This window comes from Podarcis raffonei, chromosome 2, assembly GCF_027172205.1.
Source record: "Podarcis raffonei isolate rPodRaf1 chromosome 2, rPodRaf1.pri, whole genome shotgun sequence".
Classification (NCBI taxonomy): Eukaryota; Metazoa; Chordata; class Lepidosauria; order Squamata; family Lacertidae; genus Podarcis; species Podarcis raffonei.
This window is the reverse complement of record NC_070603.1, coordinates 35,890,888-35,913,707: the sequence shown is the minus strand read 5'-3', so window position 1 is coordinate 35,913,707 and position 22,820 is coordinate 35,890,888. Positions and strand designations below refer to the sequence as shown.

General features: G+C 41.3%; 1 protein-coding gene across 3 annotated transcripts in view; it reads right to left on the bottom strand.

Moving 5' to 3' along the window:
• Positions 1 to 22,820, bottom strand: part of UNK (unk zinc finger) — a 48,906-nt gene that overhangs the window by 14,251 nt on the left and 11,835 nt on the right. The window contains exons 2-13 of one of the 3 annotated variants that reach the window (XM_053375940.1): positions 15,392 to 15,601; positions 14,772 to 14,948; positions 13,152 to 13,282; positions 12,884 to 13,019; positions 10,932 to 11,049; positions 9,591 to 9,675; positions 7,526 to 7,668; positions 6,439 to 6,486; positions 4,735 to 4,935; positions 3,532 to 3,600; positions 2,478 to 2,652; positions 384 to 485 (exon numbers count right to left, since the gene is read on the bottom strand). In XM_053375940.1, the coding sequence (XP_053231915.1) occupies positions 384 to 485; positions 2,478 to 2,652; positions 3,532 to 3,600; positions 4,735 to 4,935; positions 6,439 to 6,486; positions 7,526 to 7,668; positions 9,591 to 9,675; positions 10,932 to 11,049; positions 12,884 to 13,019; positions 13,152 to 13,282; positions 14,772 to 14,948; positions 15,392 to 15,601 (1,595 nt within the window). Of the gene's footprint in view, positions 1 to 383; positions 486 to 2,477; positions 2,653 to 3,531; positions 3,601 to 4,734; positions 4,936 to 6,438; positions 6,487 to 7,525; positions 7,669 to 9,590; positions 9,676 to 10,931; positions 11,050 to 12,883; positions 13,020 to 13,151; positions 13,283 to 14,771; positions 14,949 to 15,391; positions 15,602 to 16,242; positions 16,381 to 22,820 lie in introns of those variants that run through there. The other 2 variants (XM_053375942.1, XM_053375941.1) reach the window with 2 other exon arrangements.

Sequence of the window (22,820 nt, the reverse complement as noted above, 5' to 3'; positions counted from 1 at the left end):
GTTTGTCAATGTGTGGCGATAATGTCTTGCCATGGTCCTGTGACAGCAGAACAGTGAAAACAATCCAATTTGTTTCTCATTATTTTAAAATGACTTCCCGCCCCCCTCCGTGAAATGTTCATGTCATAATTTCATAAACATGTTTAGTGTGTCAAATAAGCCATGTCAATTTCATAAACATAACTGGGACATCTGAAACCAGTGGAATAAATTTCCAATCTGCTAGTCAATGAGAGCCCTTTTGCTCCAAGGTCTCCCATTGGCCGCAAACCAACATATAATGTTAGGACTGGTTTTGAGAGCTTGTTAGGCTGCTTCAGCCAGCTGATGGGGCGAACCCTGCTTGGCAGAAGATCAAAGAAAGCTCTGCTGCTTTCATGTACCTATCATGATGCCACTCGTGTGGGGCACCGAGCTGCTGTCAAATGTCTTCTCCAGGGCAGCCACTCCGAATTCGTTCAGGTCCAGGTCATCCAAGGCAGACTCTGCCAGACAGAGGCACCAATTATATAATACAAAAAGGACCAACAACTTCAAGGGATAGGGAAGCCCAAAGAGCCTACATGCAGAGATGACACTGCTCTGGACAGGAGGATCTATAGGGCCCTGCTCCCCACTGTACAATACTGCCATTAGTCAACAGTTGTCTAAACAAGGCAGCTTTTCATATCACTTCCTATTGTTTTTGAGCTTTCAGCATCAGGTTCTTTCCCACAGATTGACACCAGAAATAAACAGCAATGCAAAACAGATCATCCAGTGACACCTGCTGTACAGCTTGACTTTGGGAAGAAATACATCCAAGGACAGCTTGAATGAAGGGTGCCCATCCCAGTCACCTAGTAACCTGGGTATCCATGATGCATGGTGATTGGAATTTCCCTCTTTTAGGAATTCCACAATGGAGCAGTGACTTGGGTTGCAATTCAGTGGAGGAGGAGATGGGCAGTAGGAATGAGGTGCAGGTATGGCAGTGGAAAGAAGGGGGTCGAGTGCAGCAGTCAGGTGAGGGGCATCGGGGAAAGGGGATGGATTAGAATACCCTAGGAAGCAGGCTATAGCCAGCAATGTCCCAACAATGGATCAGTGATACATAGCATGGGCATTGCCAGTTGGGATGAGATGAAGCAAGCCTCCACAGGTTCTTCCCAAGTGTCATTTCTAGCCAATTTAATATGTCCAGCAAATATGCCCCATTAATGTTGTCTCTCAAAGAAAAGTATGGCATGTGTTATATTCATGTTACTTCAGAAATGTGGACCATAAAATAGATCACAGTTTTCTGTATTGAAATGGTTGCTCCCCAGCCCCTTTTTCCTCCAAAGCCTGTATTGTGGTTTGGCGTTTTTCCAAAAGGTTGCTTTTCGAGCCTTTCACAAAAAAGACTGCAATTCCCCACAGGATGCCTATTAAAATGTATAACAAGAGCCTGTTTGGGGCTAAAGAAGTTGCCCTTCCTGTCCTCCACCACACTACTGCAAACTTTTCATTTCAAAGCCAGGAATTCTCTCTTGGTTTTTTATCATTCCAGGCAGAAGTGGCTGGGGCGGGGTCACTCTGCTGCCCTTCTGGGAGCAACGTCAGTGTTGCCGTCTGGGATGGGCAGGGTAGCAGTGAGGTTGGGGTTGGAAGGGTGAACTGGCAGAGCCAATCCAAGCCCTGATCCTGCCTCCACGCTGCCCCTGCACCATCCCAGTAAGCAGCAATGGTGCTCCTTCCGGGAGGGTAGTGGCACAGCACTGTTATAGAACATAAACCATTAGCAATCATAATAAGATATCTGGACAACATGAAGCAACACTATATATCCCCTGTTTAGAAATAATAAAAAATAGTAAATAGTAAATAATAAAAATAGTAAATAAAGTTGTGCCTGAGGAGAAAATAAAAAGGGAAATGCCTGCTCTGCACAATATGTGCTATTAATCTCCTTGGGAAATCAGGAGATTAAAATTCGGTGACATACCACACCCTGGAAGGGAAGTATAAACAAGGTCCTTTTAAATCTTCACCTAAGGCACAGACTGGCTATGGACTTCTGCTTGATGTGTACAGATCCGAGTTTCATCCTTGTAAAATTTATGAAAACAGTTGCTCAACCACAAATTACACCTGTCACATGAATTAAATAGAGTCCTGGACTGGCCCAATACAGTAGCACTTTGGGCCAAATTTGTGATCTGTAAATTTAGCAAGCATAAAGTAAGATGAAGGATAGCAAACAAGACATCAATTTCACTACACAAAAAATTCAGAGCAATCATAATATCCAATTCACCATATTGACACATTTTTATATAATTCAGAGCTGAAATTATGATGCATGGAAGACTGTGTATGTCATATTAGCCGCCTCTAAAAGAAAGATGGGATTCTGCAAAAACTCCCCAGGTATCTAGATCTACAACATGCTCCTATTTCCCAGGCTGATTATATTCCCTTTCAGAGCTGGTCCCCATGAGTATAGGCAGTATTACCTATCACAGACTCCACTGTGTCACTGGTTGGGTAGAATGGAAGGGCATTTGCATTCATGCCAGGGACACTGCTTGTGCCTGCTGGACTTGGCGGTGTTGCTGCCAAACTAGAAGTGATACTAGAAGAGATGCTAGATGTCAGTGGGCTGCCAACAGGAAGAATCCCCAATATATCCTGAAAGAGGGAGACATATATTTAAACACTGGATAATTCATTCTCAGCATGCAATTTAAAAAGTGTATGAGCAAGTCCCTAGCTCTGGGGATGCCAACATGGTGCTCATGTGCACAACAGAACTCTTGAGGACTTTACCTGGTGCCCATAAAGCCTCCTCTCCCACTTACCCTTCCATCATGAGATGGAGAGAGTGGTAACTTTTGCTGCGCCCCTCCCAAAAAAGTAAATAGTTCTGAAGGAGGAAGTTGAAAGAATGGCACCCTTTCCCGCTTTCTCTTCCAGCTCTATCTACTTTTCAAGACTCAGAGTAGAATCTGAGCCTTGAAAAGCACATAACAGGCTCATATATATATATATATATATATATATATATATATATATATATATACACACACACACACACACACACACACACACACACACCACAGACTTCTATATCAACATACATTCAGGGCAGTTCACAGTAGTTTTAATATACAATGCAATGCCAAAACAAATGTATGCTACAGTTATGAAGGACAACTTTGATTCTTTTAGAACACTTCTCATACATTATCAGCGGCATCATATAATCATAATTGTGTACAATTTTATCAGAATAAGGTTCAATGAGCTGTACTAAACCCTTTCTTTAATTATCTCTGCAGCTGAATTCATATTTAGATTTCTAATTTGGATGCTCCTCTATATGCACAGCCTCAGCATTTGCACATACCTGAATATACATTTGTTAGGGGCTATTTAAAAAAAAAAACTCTTAGGAAAATACCACCACCCACCCATACATCATCCAGCATCCACAAGTAGGCTTGGAAGCCATGGATGAGATGGCATAAACACACAGGAATAGTCTAGGGCCAATTTGGGGTAACATACCTGTTTTGGTTGTAACAGAGGCTGTTCTTGGGTTCTATGTTCCAAGGAATGGGATTTAATCTTTGCCTGCTGCAGTAAACAGAACAAAAAGAAAGATGAGTGGAGGGGGAGTATACAAATGTGAAATTGCTGACTTCAAGCATTTGAGAGGGCTATGGGATTCTAACAAAACTTTCTCTATTTGGCTGCTCCCAGAAAGTTCAGAGCCCATTAGACAAGGAAAAAAGTATTAGGCAATAAATGGTGGTGGTAGTGGGGATTCCCAGCACATATGGTACTGATAACTTGGATGTAAATCCAATTGAAATAAATGAAATAAACTTTCCAAGTTTTAAACATGCATATGATTGCCCTGTAATCTTTGTACTCCACTGTGACTCATGTGGTGAGATTAACAATGAAAAGAAAGTGTGGAATGTTTTCTTAGTCTATGCCTAGTAAGGAAAAAAATGGGCATTTAAGGAAAAGTTGGTAAGAAAAATCCTACTCCATAAATACTCCAGAATAAATGTCCCAGTTATGCTGGTCTGCGACTGTAATAAAGTTTGTTGTTGCTGTTAAATTCCCAGTGGCTTCTCTGCAAGCATGAGTTTATTTTATATCTTCATGACAATATTCAGATATGTCCATTTTAAGTATCACTGCAGTTATATTCTAAATGCATTTTTTCAGGGATTCAGGTAGTTGGTCTGACGCAGTCGAAATAAATAAAAAAATAGTCCAGTAGCACCTTAGAGACCAACTAAGTTTGTTCTGGGTATAAGCTTTCATGTGCATGTACACTTCTTCAGATATTTTTCAGGAAGAAAAATAATCCCTTTAGGCTAAAAATATACCGTGATAAGTGCAATAACACAGATAGCAAGGATGTTAATTTTCTTTATGCCAAGGAACTCTTACTTGGGTCCTTGCCTGGAAAAAAATGTTTCGAGAAATGTGTCTCTAGACTAGCCCAATAGAAAGTTCCAGGTGGCTGATTTTGTGGTACGTAAAAAATCTGTAAGTTTGCTTCAGATTCTTTCTTTGGATTACTTGATTAGGTATCACAATACCAGGAGCCCTTGTGCCGTGCTTGTCTAGCGCCAATTTCGTAGCTTAGGGAAGTACCAAGATGTTTCACCAACATATTGCAGTGGTTTGGGCAGTTGGTTCCAAAGCCAATATGAAACCCTTAGGTCCCTTTTCCCTGTACTCCCCACCTACCTGGCATTTGAAATTCTTTAGGTACTCTGCTCCAACCAAGTCTTCCCGCTCAAATCCTGGTGCCTTCTTGTAGCTGCTGGCTGCAGTTACTGAATCTGTGGGAAAGCCAATGCTTTCCAAACTATGGGGTTTTCCAATGGCACCAGGAGGAGACCCACATATATTAGATGGGCTTCCAAGACTGCTATTCCTACAGAGAATCTAATGGAAGAAGGAAGAAAAAACAGCACAGGTCACAACATGAGAAAAACTCATATAGTGTGCAGTTACAGATTCCTAGGATTGTAACATTCTGTCTTGCACTACTGCAGATGGCCTTCGATGGAAAAACCTCCAGATAACTAAGTTGTTAAGATTCAGCTAGGTCAACTGGGAACACAAATCACAAGTTTTCGTGCTTCAGCGTCTCAGAAATGCACAGCCATATCTTGATCCCAGAGACAATCTCATATTCTTCTCACTCAGCTCACAAGTTCTTCATGCTCTCTCAAGTGACATTTATAAACCAGCACAGCCAACATAATCCCATAGCAGAATACATATTTCTAGTGCAAAACCTTGTTGCTTCTTCAGAATCTTACAATTCTATGCTTCAAGTTTAAAAGAAAAAAAGTATAAAAAATGTGACGTCAGTCTGTGCTTTAGGAAACAGGGGTGGTTGGGAAGTGGTTTATAGTGATCATAGTGCTGAATATTTTCACTCAGCACACCTTCTTACTCTTATTCCCATAACCCAAATTCTTTGTATCAGTTTTCCTACATATTTACAGCCCCATATGAACCATGTGTTCCATTCTTCCTTGACCTAAATTGATAAATATTTTTAATTAACTTAATGTTTTCATTTATTAAAATATTTACACCCTACCTTTCTGTAGAAAAATGCTTAAGGCAGCTTACAAGTATAGAATTGAAAGCAACTAAAAACTTTTTTTGAAATGTTTGATTGCATCACTCTTATTGGGGACTTCCCATCCTTCCCTGTCATAAATAACTATGGTTATTGGACCCATCACAGCAATGAGAAAAATGAGAGTTCTTTAGTATTTATGCACAACTGGGAGAGAGAACTTCCAAATTATCAGAAGCCACTTGGCTTTGTTTTTTACATATGCAGTCATTCAAGGTTGCTTTGCTAAAGAACCATGGACAAAAGAAAAGGAGAGTATCTTCAGGACAAAATGTTTAATGGCTGAGTGCTTTGTCAGGAATTCTGTACTTAAGAGTTTCTAGGAGATGTTTATGTGGATATTCATAACCATAAGGACTAGAAACTTTTAGGGAATCTAATTTATGTGCCCAACGGCACATAATAGAAGGACATTGGAAGAGCTTGCTGGATCAGGTCAATGGTCCATTTGGCACAACATCCTGCTCTCACAGTGGACAACCAGATGCCCGTGGGAAGCCTGCAAGCAGGATATGAGCACAACAGTACTCTGCCTATCTGCAATTCCCAGCAACTGGTATCCGGAGGCATACTGCCTCCCAACAGTGGAGGTATAACAAGCCATGTTAGCTGGGAGCTACTGATCTGCAAACATACAGGACTGTGGCAAACATAACAACTGTTTCGAAATGTAAAACAGATGAGGTTTGAATTAAGGAAGAGGGGACTGTTGGGAGCCTCTTACAGTAACAATTTTCATTCAACCAGCACAGGTTGTGTAATGCTCTCTCTCCCCAGTTAGAGTGGATACTTACTGTAGTAGAAGTGGGGCTAGTTGGCAGAGTTCCTGGTTTATTCCATACCTACAGTCAAAGACAAAGACATAACACAGAATATGTGGGATGAGCAATTTATTTAGCTTTAATCAGTCATAGGCACGTAATAGGCATAATTAAAACATCATTCACTCGGCTTGCAGCCTACATACACAGCTGAGCAGGCTGAAGTAACAACAGACAAAGGGTGCTTCAGTATGACAAAAGCAGGTGGACTTGGAAGGAGACATTACAATTTGCTCGCCAAAAGGTGAGAGTGTGAGGTTGCCACTATACAGCAGGATGTCTACTTCTAAACAGTGACTTGATATGATTCACTAGAAATATGCAAGACTCTCCCAAGGGATAACTACAGCTTAATTTTAGCTTAACATGAAAACAGAGGGCAACTACCCCACGTTAAATTCTTCAAACATATCATAGTACACAAGCTCCAAGGCTGTATTCCCAAACATTTAGTTAGGAGCAGCTGCCACTATTCACAAGGTAAGCAATTCAGATGAGACCTATACAATAGAGCTCAGCACCCACAACAAGAGATTGCACTATCCCTTTTATGCTTGGAGCACTTTATTCAAGAGGAGAAAAGCAAAACCATGCAAACATTTTAATAATTTGAAGAGGTGTTCTAGAAGCAGTCATTTTCAGATGAAGAAAGAGTACTTCCCAAATGGGACAAATTCTAAGCAGGGAGCATTACAACAGTATTAAATTTCACAGAAAAGCCTTGGGCTGCTCCATATGGCAGCTCGAAAATGACTTCCAAGTAAATTTAAAGCAGCTCAGCTTGTCTAATCCAGTTTGAAAGTGGCAGTTGTGATTTAAACCCATGCCACTATGTTCCTTCAAAATCTCAGCTCACAGATGGAAACCTGTTTTGCATCCCAGTGCTCTGCCAATCCCCACAAATTCTAAGTAAATTTTATGGAAAAAATATAGGCACCATTTCCTTAAGGCAACGTATTTGAGTCCGAGGGGGCAGCTTCTTCCTCTAGAAGGCATTCATATTTAGACAAGTCTGCAGTAAAAACCTACAAAGTGAAGAACTTTCAAAATTTCTACGTACATTGCTAAGGTCTGGGGCTTGTGGACTAGAAGGGCTGACGGGAACAGAATCGCCTGCTGCCGAGGGCATATACATTACAGGGCCTGTTTGTGTAGGACTGGAAACAGAGGATGTTGATTGTAACTCTTCATTAAGTGGAGGTTCTGTAAGAAATGCAAAACAAAAACATGACACAATGTATGCAGAAAAATGAAAATGGATCTTATGGCTCTCCTAAGTGCAGAGGTTCCATAGATCCGTATCTATTTGCAGCAATCGTCATACCAGCCCAGAAGTAACAGAAAGTTTTCATAAGACAAAGTTGATAAATGTTTGGTTTGTTGCCTTGAGTGTCTCAGCTTTTCCTAAAATTATAAATTACACTCTTAAAGCAATGACAGATGTAACTATTCATTCAAAAGACCTACTGAATCAGGGTTTCCATCTCTAATGTTAAATGATGACTAAAAATACCTTGATGGTGATGATTGACACTCCAATACTAAGCATATTTACTAGGTAAGCAAGCTTACAATTTCAATGATGTTTTCTTCCATAAGCTTGCTTAGAATCATAGCCTAAAGAACGTCAGACTATAACAACAACCCTCTTGGATCAGACCAGCTGTCTACACAGTCCAGCATTCTATTTCCAACTATGTCCAACCATATACTTCTGGAAAGCCCAGGTGTGAGGCATGGCTGTAGCCAGGGGGCCGGGCAGCTGTCCCACCCAAATTAAGTAAATAAATAAACAAACAAACAAACAATTGTGTTGCAGATAACTTGGTTCTGCCCCCCCCCCAACATAAAGTCTGCCTCCCTGAAATAAATCCTGGCTACGCCTATGATGTGATGCCTAAAGGCAATAGCCCTTCCCAGTTGTTATCCCTCTGTTTTGGAATGGAGACAGAAAGACCTTAGTATTGTGTGTGAAACACTGATTTGATTTCAGAACGCTAGAATTGATTTTTTTTTTTACGTACGGAAAGATCCCATGTTCCCAATAGTGCAAACTAGACAATTCATATGGCAGAATAGGTTATGTATGGAGAAACAAGAGCTATAACAGTTGTTCTGAATCTGTGTCGCAAGCCCACCCTGAAATGTCTGGGGCACCTGGAAGGGAAAGAATATGAAGTAGATCCAGTCTTCAGCTCAGCAGACAAGATCTGGGTGGGTTGAATGGAGCGGACCTTCACTGATTCAGACTGGATTTGTGGAGGTGGCTTCACCTTCATTCCTCCAAAGTGATTTGCAGAGGGTGGGTAGTTCAAAAACCATTTCAGCTTTCTTCTTACATATTTCAGGTTAGGGCAAGACACTGCTTATTTCACTTTTAATGCCAGTGTTGAGCTACAGCAGGGGTGGTGAATCTGTGCCCCACTAGGCGTGGTTGAATAACAACTCCCATCATTCACAACCACTGACCAGGCTGGGAGTTGCAGTCCAACAGCACCTGGGGAGTCACAGATCCCCCCATCCATACTCACCAGTGCCTTGCTGAAGAGGAAAATCCTATCACTGCTCCTCCCTCTATGAAATATGTCTTGATCAAGTGTCCAAAAATTCTTGCCCATCATTTCTAAGAATCCAACCAAGTGATCGGTGCCACATTGATCTGGCTTCTTAAAAAGAAATTTGAAAAGCAGAAAACTCCTTCACGAAAGGATCAGGTCAAATACTACAGCAGATGAGTTCTTTCGTTTGCTCCGCAGAAAGAAATAGTGTATTCACAGCCTCAGGCAGGCAAATTACAAACCAGCAGCCCAAAATGCCCACAGCAAAACTTAAAACTGTACAATACCTTGAGTGGCCACTGGGTGTCACTTAATTTTGAGGAAATGCAATTAGAGCGTACACCATCTGGTGGCTAAAGAGTCTTTTCCAAAGTAAAAGATACAACACACAAAATAAAATCCACTGGAATATTTATTTTTGAATTCTTTCCCATGACTTGCTGAGGGGAGGGGGGTAATTTGTTTTGAATTTTGCTTGATCCAGCAAATGAAGTCCCACTTTCAACCCAGGATGACACTTCTCTCACAGCTTACACTTTATTGCTAGATAAAGATAAGACCACCTACGTTCTACATGTGCAAAGGCACAGAAGGGTCCTCGGGGGCAGCTGCCAGACTGTTGCATGTCATTACATTTTGTTGATTTGTAGATCTGGGGGGGAAAGCACAAAATGTGATGCAAGTGAGCACACATAGTTATCTATAATGATTTTTTTTTTAAAAAAAAGAACTATACCAAGAAATGCAACTGAGTTTGATGTGCCTCAGTTATGCTTTACATATAACTCTGATCCCAAATTATATTTGACATTCACAGAATTAATTTTAGCAGTATTACCATTGATAATACACATTAATACAGTTGATTAGAACGTCATCACAATATTTTGCACGTCTGCTCAAAAGTTTGGCTGGACTTACTCCCATATAAGTGTGTATAGGACTGCAGCTTTAATGACTCTTGCAACTTCCTGAGTGATGGTCCTGTGCATACACTGGCTCTATCTAAGGATCCAGAATCAGATCACAAAATAAGTATCCATTCAAGAGAAGTGTTTCCATGTGTATATGGATCCATGGGAACCACTCCCAAAGCCCCTGCCACCCAATGCTGCCAGAACAGCAGTCTTTGGGGAAAGAGGAAAGGAACATAGTTGAACTGCTTCAACTATGTTTAACTAGAGTTTGAAAGGATCCTGCTGATAGACAGGGCAGCCATGTCCCAACAGTAACATCAAATGTTGCTAGAAAACACATGGTCTTCTTATGATAAGGGTTGTGTACACTAAGACTAACTCTGCTGTCCTTGTATGCACAGGTGTCAGTTCCCAAATTCATCACACCTTCTGTTCCAACTTTGAAAGCCTTCATGACATTTAGTTCCCCATCACTGTTCTGACTTTGCTCTGAATACCTTATGAGACAGTAAAAAATTCTTTTTTCGCATTTTGGACGAATTATGTCTCAAATTCAGAAAAACAAGACAAGGAGTCAGCCTAACCCCTCAGGGTACTACCTAGATCTCATGCACCTCCCTCAGCCTCTTGTCTGTGTCTTCTAGGCTTCCGCATGTGCCATAGTCCACTCCAAATTTTCTCACTCTCCTACATCCAACCATCAAGCCCCATTTGGCCCCTCACCTTGGTTCCTGCAGCCCCTGCCAGCTGCACTCTCAATGTCCAAGGAAACATTCTTCCCAGCATGTCTAGATGGCAATAGGAGCACTTATGGGTGAAGAATCCAAGATCGCAAGCAATTTCAGCTCCTCAGGACCCCTTGGATTCTTTCTCTTCCAGTGTTCTTATTGTACTTTTTATTAGAAGTGTTACTGTTTATCAGCACATATAAACCCTGGAGCCCCTCCATTTATCTAGCCAGGCAGCCAACAGGAAGGGTTGCTCACTGTACCTCTGGATGAAACTGTTGTTCTGTGCGGGTGTGACAGTACTGGCATGCATCTCCATTGTCACACTTACTGGGATCTCCCCACTCATCTCCATGTTTCACACTGGGGCATGGGGATGACCTGCATAAAGAAGGCAGCAATGGTATAGAATAAGTAACCCAATTCCAACTCGGTACCATCAAATAAACTTATCTCACTGTCCCAAACAGGGATGCCCAGTCTACTGCTTCCATATATCCCTGCCACTTACTTCTGCATATTGAATACCTTAGCTACCTGCAATATAGCTTTTCCCAAGGCAGTGAAAGGTTTTACTTCATTATGCAGAACTAAATACATATGATTTCAGGTCACATTGAATTAGGACAGAAGCTGGTGGGTTTCAAGAGGACAGTCTTCTTTGCCCCCACAGAAGAGGAAAGCACACAACAGCAGGAGACAAGGTAACAAACTGACCAATGCTTGAAATACAGTTTGAACATGAACTGTGGGAGTTTAATGGAAACCTGTGATCTCAGAGAGATACCTTTTCATGTGGCCTTTCTATTTGAAGTATTAAGTCTCAACGTGTAACACAATTTTCACAAGGACTAGAGATTCCCACTCTGAAAACTGTGCTAGCACTATGTTGCTATAAAGCAAATTCTAGGGGTTGCACAGAGATTAAAAGATACAGAGTCTAATAGACATGATACACAAGGAAAAAGGAAAGAGGAAGGAAGAGAACAGCAGTAGAATTCCAGCACCAATTTTTGAAGTTATATCATCTCAACAATTATTAAGTACTACTTTTAAGTACTACTACTACTACTACTACTACTACTAATTTTACTAACAACAACAGTAACTTGCTTCAAAGTGGTGAATGGCATATTAATACAACAAAAAATGAAGCATGATAAAAGGCGATAAATTAATCAAACAAAACAATATAAGACAGGAAAATTACAACAGAGAAAAATAAAAGAGCAAAACTTTCTAAGCTAGAAGATTAAAAAGTGCTCTCAACGCCCATATTACATATTATATTATATTATATTAATTATATTATTATATTATTTATAACCCACATTTTTAGTATCTAGATGCTTGAACAGACAGTGAGAAATAGCAAAATAGCTTACCCCAGCTACAAAAATTAAGGGTGCTCTCCCCACCACCCATTCTGAACACTCAGAGGTTGCATAAAAACAAGTAACCAGTGTTAAGAAACTGCCCCAAAACATTTTCTTAAATATAACAATTAGGATCACTTTCAGTATTAACAGTTGCCAGAAGTATACACACAACCCAGCAGCCCTTATTCCTCTCAAAAACAGTATCTGAACCAATCCTTAGAGCTTAACTTCAAAGGGAATATATTGCTCTCAACAGGACTAATTCAGGGGTGGAGAACCTTTTCCAGTCTTTTCCAGCTGCATTTCCTCCTAGGCAACTTCCTGAGGTTTCCATGCTAGTTGTGTAGGCAGAAGCAAAAAGTGGGTAGTTCAATGGATATGACTTACCTTTGTGCAGTAGGCTATATTCCAGCCATGCAAAAGTCAGAGATGGCTATACACCTACATGCATTTCTCAATCTATGCAAGTAGGAGGCATTATCACAGCTCTAGGACACATTCCAGCAAGGCAAAAGCACTCGAGGAAGGTGCAAAGCAGGGCCATTGAGGGGTGCCTGAGAAAGGGTAGCAGGGAGAGTCCTGAGGGTTGGGACAGAGAGGCCTGGAGGGTCACATTTGGTGCTTGGGCCTGCAGTTCTCACCCCTGGACTTGAGAACTGCAACCTAGAACACACAGTAGTATTTGATTGGGACCCACTTGTAATAAACAGAACCATTTGTTTTACTACAATCCGTGTCTTAACAAAGGAAGTAATCACATAAATGGGTTCAATAGGTTTGAAGAAAACTCAAAACTACTGGTCCCTTCCAAAACACCAGATCTTGAGGCACTGTACCTGTATTTGTGCTTCCTGGGGCTCCTTCTTCTATCTTTGCTATTATGGTAGTAAGGGCAGGCATAACCCTGTCGACAGAGACGTGGGGGCTTCTTACATTGTTCTGTTTTGTAGTTTCCCAAAACATATGTTGTGTCTGTGAAGACAGGTGTGGCTGGTTAATTCGCGATGACAAGCATATTGCTTCCTACATGAAGAACCTTGTGATAGGAGGAGCGGGCAGTCCAAGAACAATGGACAGCCCTATGTAAGACCCTAAGGAACTCACCTTGCCACCTTGGCTCTTCACTGAGTATTTTCTCTATCATAGCATGGCTAGCGGCAACTGCAGACTGACCCTCTATGCCACCCTCTGATGTAGTCTGACCATTCTGCAAAGCTTCCATGGCCTGAAGCTCCCTTAGGGAACAGAGTTAAATGAACAATAGGCAGGCAGAGAAGATTCAGAGAAAGAGATGTGTGTCTACCAGATAGGAGTTGCCACAATGCAGGAATTCCCATACATTTTTTCTTTCTTTTTTTGCTAAGCCCACTTTTAGAGATTCAGGATTTGTATGAGCACTCTGTCCTCCTGCTATTTTGGAGAAAACTCCTACAAGACATATTGCACCCCATTTTCCACTGTTGTTCTATTAATCCCCTATACAACACACACATTTATTTGCACGCAGGGGCATGGTGCTTCATGAAGAAGGTAAAATAAGATCCTGGTTGAATCTCAACTGGTGTGCCTCCAGCAAGTTAATACAGCATAATTAATCCTCCCCACCTCCCAAAACAAACCCAAGTAAACTCCTAGCATGCTTCACATATTCCCTTTTGATAGCCATAATATAAATAGAACAAACAAATACAATGTCTATTTCCTAAACTTAAGTATTTTCATCTTACAGAACTATTGGAAAGAATACCTTAGGTCTAATGTTAACATCTCTTTAAACATGCTCTCCCATATACTTAATGAAATGATATTTACCTCTAAGGGCTGAAAGAGACACTTGGTTGCAGACTCAGGGCTGGGAACCCCAGTCAGTAACACACAACTATACATCAGCTGGGGGAGGGTGTGATCTGCAGGGAAGAAGCAGCAGGCAGGGGAAGGGTAATTAATCCTTCCCCTGCTGCCACTTTCCCACTGGTACTCCCTCTCTAGTCATGGGACTCAGATATGCATCTGCTGCATTGTGGGACAAAACAGATAAAGTGGTTGTAGACTATGGGGAAATGTGGATAGAAAAAAAGGGTTTTTTCTCAGAGCATATTCCCGTACCATAGCATCTTCCCTGCGAATCATGTCCTCTCCCTCTGCTTCACAGATATATGGGGGTAACCAGAATTCCTAGACCAATGTTTGCTGCCAATGTCCAGTTTCACCCAATCTTACAAACACTTAGGCTGCTTGTTTCTATACAAATCTTGTTCTAAGAAATTAAAGTCATACCATCCCTTTCTTTAAACTGATAGGTGATTTTTGACAGTCATCTGGTGGTGGAGATATGCTCGGGGGGGTATAGTTGGAGGGGGGGCAGATTTAACCTCTTCCTAGTCACCTTACTATCTTATGTCTAGTGAGGGCAATGGTTGAGGCTTAGCAATAGTCTGACTTATATTAAACCCATTCATAATAATGGGGCTCCTGGCACCCAGATACTTGCCCAAGTCACCTTGTGATGCATAAAAAGTCACAGGAAACGGCCTTAAAGGACTGTATATAACATATTCTTTTGTGCGGGGTTGGGGGGCAGGGGTGGAGGAAGAGAGAAAACAGAACACCATCATACTTCTGATGCTAAACACTACACATTCAGCAGCATTTTGTACTCTGATCTGTTCCATTTTGGCTTAGCAAGCATACTTCTGCAGACAAGGAACTTCATCCTCTACTAACCTGATATCATAAACTGGAGAGCGGAGGTCATGGGGCCCATGAGCAAAAGCACAGTGGAGACCGTTCTTGGTGCAGTTTCCTTTTGAGTCAGTCTCATGGATGCAGATTCCAGTTTTGTAGTAGCGCAGGTGATATCTACGTTCTGTGTCACCAGTAGTTCTATGCAGGAATGGACACCTACAGGGGAGGGGGGGAAAACAGAGCTCGTAGAAACTCAAAGGCTGAAACATGCTGCCCAACAAAAAAAATTTTTTAGTCCTCACGGTTGTCAAATCCAGCACTTTTTTCCCATTTGTATCCTTTGTAAAATAAGGATATAAAATGAGGAAACGATCCTCAGGCCATTAATTTTAAAATAAACCTCACTAATTTCTCTAGGATTATTCCAGAGCAAAAAAACCTTTGAATTACAGCCTTCATTTGGGGGGGGGGGGGAATATATAGGTGTGGTGCAATCATGATTAATTTTTTGTTCAAGTTTCTACTGCAGCGTTTCCACATTTCTTCATGGGTTCTTCTGCATGATTTTTAAAAAGCTGGTTTGTTGAATTCTCTCCTCTCTGTAAGTGCAGGCTGGAACCTCCATCTGGTCAAGTTAGATGCAGCCTTGAGTAACTTACTCGTCTCCTTCTGGACAGATCCCTGTGGTCTCATCATATTTGGTGCAGTAAATGTCAGGACTGTAGTTAAAGGTGCCATCCCGACGGCGGATAGACCGGCGGCGACGCTGGTTGACAAAGTGCCAGTGGAAGCATGTATAGGGCCTATGCTGAGTACACTTGTGCTGCACAAAGAGTGGGCACTGCTCTGTGCGGAATTCCTTCAGGTATCTGTAAAAAGAAAGAAACTGGCCTGAGCAGAGCCCACAAGGTAGATTCAGAGGTTCCATTCCATGCACAGTCCTGTAGGTCAGTGTTCCCCAACCTTGGGCCTCCAGCTGTTTTTTAGACTACAATTCCCATCATCCTTGACCACTGGTCTTGCTAGCGAGGGATGATGGGAGTTGTAGTCCAAAAACAGCTGGAGGCCCAAGGTTGGGGAACACTGCTGTAGGTAACCCAGTCCCAAAATGATTACGGGCTTTTAAGATTATCACCAGCACTTTTAATTTGGGTTCAGAAACACATTGGGACAGTGCAGCTGGTATAATGTAGGTGCAAAGCACTTTAACCACCCAGCCCCAACCAACTTTTATTTGTTCCAGATGAAAGTTCTTAACCACTTTTAAAAGCCACCTCATGTACATTGCAGTTGTCCAGCCTAGATACTCACTTGTGCATAGATAACTGAGACAACATTCATTCTCTCCAGGTAGAGTTTCAGCTAACAAACCAGCCAAAACTGGAAAAAGCACCACTGGCCACGGCTACCATCTCATCATCCCCATTTAGCATGGATTCTAGCAGTATTCACATAATGTGAACTTGATCATTCAGATGAAATGCAACCCCTTCTAGAATCAGTTACAAACCTCCATACAAAAGTGTATGTTTTTCCTTCCACAGGACCTCTGTCTTATCTGGATTAAGGTTCATCTTGTTCCCCCTCAGTTGCTCAAAACAGCCTGAACGCAGGGATTCAGGAGTTCAATAGTCTCCCTGGGATGAGGATTGTGTTAGCACCAGTCTTACTTACTTCAGGAGGGTGTTCCAAAGCCTGGGTGCCACCAGCAAAAAGCCCCTCTCCTGCAGCCTGAACTCACTATGGCTTGAATCCAAAGATGAATGTGTGTGAGTAGAGGGGGCGGGGGAAGCAGAACACAAGCTTTTTGAACTTTGGTGTTTCTATAGAAATTTTAACACTCTTCTTGCTGTTATCACAATGGCATTGGACCTGAACACACCACACTGGTATTGGATGGATCTGCTATAACTCAAAATGAGAGGCCACAAGGAGAAAATGGGAGTTGATGGAGAACAAGAAAGTGTACTAATTGGACCCAATTTAAGACAGAGCCGTAACTACCGGGGGAGGGGGGTCTAGTCAGGCTTTTTGCCCCAGCTGAAGCCTCCAGAGAAGCACCATCGAGGCTCCCAACCTGTGTGTGTACACACGCAAATATGCATGGGGTGCCAAACTGGGTCTTTGACCCAGGTGAAATAAAGTTTAGTTTTGCCCCTGCTAAATGACTGTGTGGGGAAGCAAATCCTTAAGTCTGAACACCCTTGTCAGAACTCTGTTATTCCCCTGATGCACAGCACATTTTATGTATGCCACCTTCCCGGCTATACAGTCGTAACTTGGATCCCAAATGCCTTGGTACTTGGACGTTTTGGCTCCCAAACGCTGCAAACCCAGAAGTGAGTGTTCCGGTTTGCAAACGTTCTTTGGAACTCGAACGTCCAACAGGGCTTCCGCAACCTCCGATTGGCTGCAGGAGCTTCCTGCGGCTAATCAGAAGCCACGTTTCGGTTTCCAAACGTTTTGGAAGTCGAACGGACTTCCGGAATGGATTCCATTCAACTTCTAAAACAACTTACCATAAAAAACTGAACTATAGAAGCTGCTGATTTATCTAAGGCACTGAGATAAATGTAACCAAAGCCTTTTCTTTAAAACTTGGATTACAGAAGAAAGCACTAAAAATGTAGCCACCACAATCAGTTCAGTTTCATTTTCTATCCTATTGGGAAAAGGGCTGCCTGCATGTTTAGAAAACTGGTTAAATATTAAATAAGATGACAGTATTTTTAGATACAGTCCTATCCAATTCTTATGCGAGCACGTGCATACACATGTGCTTGTATAGGTAAATGTACTTGAACTCTCCTAAGAAAATACTGGGTCAGTTACAAAACAAAGAAACACACAAACAGAAACCCTCAAACCCCTTAAGCAGACATTCCTTCACTGCTGAATGAATGCCTGAAATTATTCACATGAAAGAATTGAAAGCATCTAATTCATTTCACACTATTTCAGTTGAATTATTACTTTTGGATTCTCAAGCATTGGCTATTACTATAAAAACAGTTAGCATGGAGTGTGTGATTACTAGCACTAAAAGATTACTGTCAGAACCAATGGTACTTCAGCTGCAGCTGGAGAAATCTGCTGAGAACAAGGCAGCAGATTTCTTCTTGAATGTTTGGGTCTGTACCAGAAATTACATTATTAAACATTCATTGTTGACAATAAATAATTTTATTTTAGCATGACCCCTAAAGGTATCAACTCTATGCCGATAAAAGCATACAGAATACCCCTGGGCCTTCAATGGGTAAGCATATTTAAGTTTATGGTGCAACAGCTGCTAGGACGCACTATGCCACACATTATACTGAGCTACATGCCAGTCTTTTTGCAAACACAGAATTCTTTCATTAGCAACTTCTTCCAAATAATACAAACAATTTTTTAAATAAAAACAGTCAGCCAGCCAACAGGGCTCAGAAACTTGAATAAATCCTGTATTGTCGCCCAGAACTGAAGTTAAGTTTCAAGCAGGGTATGAAGAAAGGGTCTGCCTCTTCCAAGACAATAATGCCCACACATCACAAAGAACTCATAACCCACCTACTCTCAGCAGCCAGAAACATCATAACCAGACACTGGAGAGTCCTGTCAGGAGTAAGCATGGACCAATGGTACCAAATAGCATGGGAAACAGCCTTACTAGAAAAATTAACCAATAAACTGAAACTGATATGGGGACAAATAGAAGATGACGCCTTCACCCCGGTATGGCTCCCCTTTATCACATACACAGCCCAACAAGACAACGACAAGAATCCACCAACAGCATATGAATCAATTTGGTTACCTGATCCAAAACATCCACCTACCCCACTCACACATGAAAACAAAGTTCACCACAGCCAATCACAAATAAACAATCACACTCTAGGCCAACCCCAACCTCTCTCACCACTAAAGGAACACAAGCAAATAGCAAAGAGAACCTGCACAAGTGACGCTGACACAACCCCCCCCCACACACATTAAGTAAAATAGAAACATTGCCACCCGACCCCACCCCCACTCACCATTCCCCCTCCACCTCTTTCCCCCTTTTCTTCCTAATGTAACACTAATGTATCAACAAATGAAACTGATCAAGAAAATGTAACTTGAAAAAAGAGACATTGCACATACTTTTGTAAACCAAGAAATCTTTAATAAAAATACTTTTTTTTAAAAAAAGGGTCTGCCACACAACTTCAGAATTCTAGATACTCCACAAAATACAATGAACGGTGAGGTGAACACTACAAGGCATGCACATGTGTGTGGTCTCCTCTCTCAAAAGGTATCAGTCTAGGACTCTGAAAAACATCTGCTACTAGGACATCTCTTTGTCACCACCACCTTTGAGGGGCAGAACAAGGAATCACATGATCCCATTGACAGCACCTGCAATTCGGAATTGCCAAGGCAGTATGACCTGTCTATAAATCCAGTTCTATTATTGGGAACTGCTTTGAGAAATATTACAGCAGAAAAGGAGTACACAAATATTGTACAAATATACACCATCATGTGTAAAGAATACCCACATATCCATTTTACTACATGAGCACAGGCTCAAAAATAGAGTTTCCTTCCACAAACCAAGTAGTTAAGCCACATACTAAGTAGTTATCAGACATGTGTCCCAAAGGCTTCCTTGCATGAGAGAGGGCTGTTCACATAATGAGTAAAAATTACTCCAGAATGGATTATTTCTTAATCACAGAAAGTCTTAGGTCCACAACTTGGAGATCTGTCTTCTTAATATCTCAGACCATGCCCCTGTTATCACAAAAATACAATCAGGATCACACAGAGTCAGGATCCTAAGGAAATAAGTACATTGTTTCTACCCCAACATACATCCTAACATTTTCACTTCAGAGAACGTAATCAGTTCCTAGGTTTTACTGTGGATAACCTCAAATTGAACTAGCTAGCCCAATTTCAACATATATTTACTCAATGCGTCAAGCAAGTAGAAGTGGCAGGTACAAGCCAACCAGCAGCAATTCCTCTCAGGTTCATATGGTTTTAAAGCACTGCATATTGTCTTAATCATGGCAGGACCTTTTTCCTGAACAGCTATACAACTTATTTCTGATACTACATTAATACGTCAGCAACTTAACCAAGTAGGAGAGGCACACTATTCTGCAATTATGCTACTTCCTCAAAAGCAACCCAAAGAAGCTCTATTTTTAAATGTATGTAAGAATTCCATTTATAGAACAGCACCACATTTTTTTATTCTTTTATTTTCCCTTAGTTGCTAAATTAGTCACTCACAGGCTACAAAAACTCTCTGTTGCCTCAGTTCAATAACTGTTTCTCCAGCTTTGAAAGTCAGGAACATAACCCACAATGGACCCTCAGAAAATTAAGGGCATCCAAACAGCCTCTCTCTAGTCAAATGAGAGCAGGACACATAGCCCAGGACTCATCCTTTAAGTAAGTCGGCAATTTGGAACAACTGATTTAGGCATTTGGAGAGATAAAAAGTAAGAACCTCCAGGCCACAGCTTCCTTTGATAGCAGACTGCTCCAAGAACACTCACCTATAGGTAAGATTGCTTATATAGGGAACATTTGCAGGATCATAAATAAGGGCAGCTGAAAGTAGAGTTTAAATAAATGTGCTTTTTTGTATACGATACTTTTGTCAAGAGAAATAAAAGTTTAACAGAACCAATTGTTAATTTACATTACACATACCTACCTACAGCAATTGCAAAGTCACATGTTGTACTCCTCTGCTTATCTCAATAAAATATAAAATGCTGCCTAGAACCCTGTGATAGGAAGTTATTCCAAGTGTTAATTGGTTCTGAACTGATGGCCTTATCAGAAATATCCAGTAGGCTGTATAAGTCATTCATTCAAGGGCTTTTCCATTGGAAAAAGGAATCTTAAGTCTGCAGTATGCAAATCACCACGAATATCTGTCTGAATTTGGCTCAAATGTGTTCTGTAATTAACATGAGGCTAACCATCTGCTTGTGCATATTTGATGATCCAGTGTCTCAGTTAAGTGGAAATGCCAGTGCTGGCCAACTCTTCCGAAGTTTGGCTTGTAACTGCTGATGCTTAAGAATCAACACCTTGGCCAAATTTAATTTTATCAGAAACTTTCACCTGCTCTGTAAAGCAAAATCAACTGCCCAAATGTCAAAGATTACTAGCTAGCTAAGACAATAAACCATACCGTATGCATGGAGTAGCAAATAGGATCTGCTAAAACCTCATGGTGAGATATCTAGAATGAACAGTAGCTGATAGACAATGGAAGCAGATGGGACCCACAATGCTTACCAAAGCATGCTAGATGTTGCAAAATGGAATTTTGGAATGCCTGGATATGTACAGCTGCTAAGAAAGTCAGGCTGGTAGACAGAAAGCATTACATTTCAGAAAGCTAATTGTTCTCCCAAATCCTCTTTCCACCAGATACCTAAAAATCTTTGTTATAAGCAAGAGACTATAGATTTTTAGGCTAAGCACCACAGCTTACTTTCTTTCTTCTTTAATAAGGCATTCCTGCATCAAATATGAAACAAGTTGTTTGTTCATTTGTGTGAGCATGAGACTCATAACCAGCAGCAATAGAAAACTACCTTATACAGAGTCAAAAAATACATTCATCTAGCTCAGCATTCTTTACACAGTCTTCCCCAATCTGGTGTCCTTGGCAGTTGTTGGACCAACTGCCAGCAGCACAGTGATGATCAGGGATGATGGAAGTTGTAGCTCAGCAATGGGAAGAGATGAGGTTGAAGAAGACTCATTCACATTCACTGGGATTTTAAACAGGGGGCTTTCCAAGTGCTCCCTCTCACCTTCCACTTTCCTATACTACAGATGCTGGTGATTGAAGCTGGGAACTCCTACACTGAAAACATGCCCTGCATCACAGTGTCATAGCTCTTCTCCAATTTCTGGAGTCTCCAGGCTTCTACAGTGGTACCTCAGGTTAAGAAATTCATTTGTTCTGGAGGTCCGTTCTTAACCTGAAACTGTTCTTAACCTGAGGTACCACTTTAGCTAATGGGGCCTCCCACTGCCACTGCGCCGCCACCGCACGATTTCTGTTCTCATCCTGAAGCAAAGTTCTTAATCTGAGGCACTATTTCTGGGTTAGCGGAGTCTGTAACCTGAAGCGTCTGTAACATGAGGTACCACTGTATCTGAAACCTTGAAGAATCTTTGAGTCTGTGTAGCCAATACTGAACTAGATAGAATTATGGTCTGTAACAGTATAAGGTGGCTTCCTAATGTTGAACCTAGCAGCTTTTGCATGCAAACCACTGCTGAACTACAGCCCCCCCTTTAAAACATCACTTCATGAGAATATACACATGCTTCTATCTTAAGATTCCCCTACACTATAACACCCAACTAAATTTTTGAATTTTCTGTATCAGCAATCCAAAGTAAATTGGTTGGCACCATCTAATAAATAGCTGAATTCTAAATTCTCAAGACACCTCCTGGCATAAAAAGTCCAATATGTCTCTTTTCTGAATACAACACTGATTACCATTCCATTATCTCCCTTCCACCAGCAAGACATAATTTTGCAAGCCTTGCAAAGATCAACCACCATTTAAGCTGCTCAAGACAACACAAATTTTGTGGAAACAAGTGAAATTGGGAATGAAGGGGTGTGGCAAATAGATGAAAAGGAAAGTGTTTCAATAAATGTACATCTGTCAAGATGACAGTTCTGGCATGCCTTGAAATAATCTTTAGCACCTAAATAAATATCAACTAATTAGTACGAAAAGATCATTCAGGTAAGTCTTTCCCACAATTTTAAGCCTCCCGTTTTTATTCAGCTCTTACCATACTATTAGTATGATTTCAAAGAGATTAAATTTGAAGTGATTTACTTGATACCAATTAATTGTAAACACAGCACTGGTAGGCTCTAGAAATATTTACTGTAACACGTTATCTGTTAAGAATGGCTATGTATCTTTGCCACTTAAAAACAAAAACACCTACAGGAATAAAACATATACAGGCAGTGTATTACTGAAACCCATTCAGAAGGCCTGCAAACACCCTACCCCGCCCCACTCTGCCCCTATTCCACCTCCA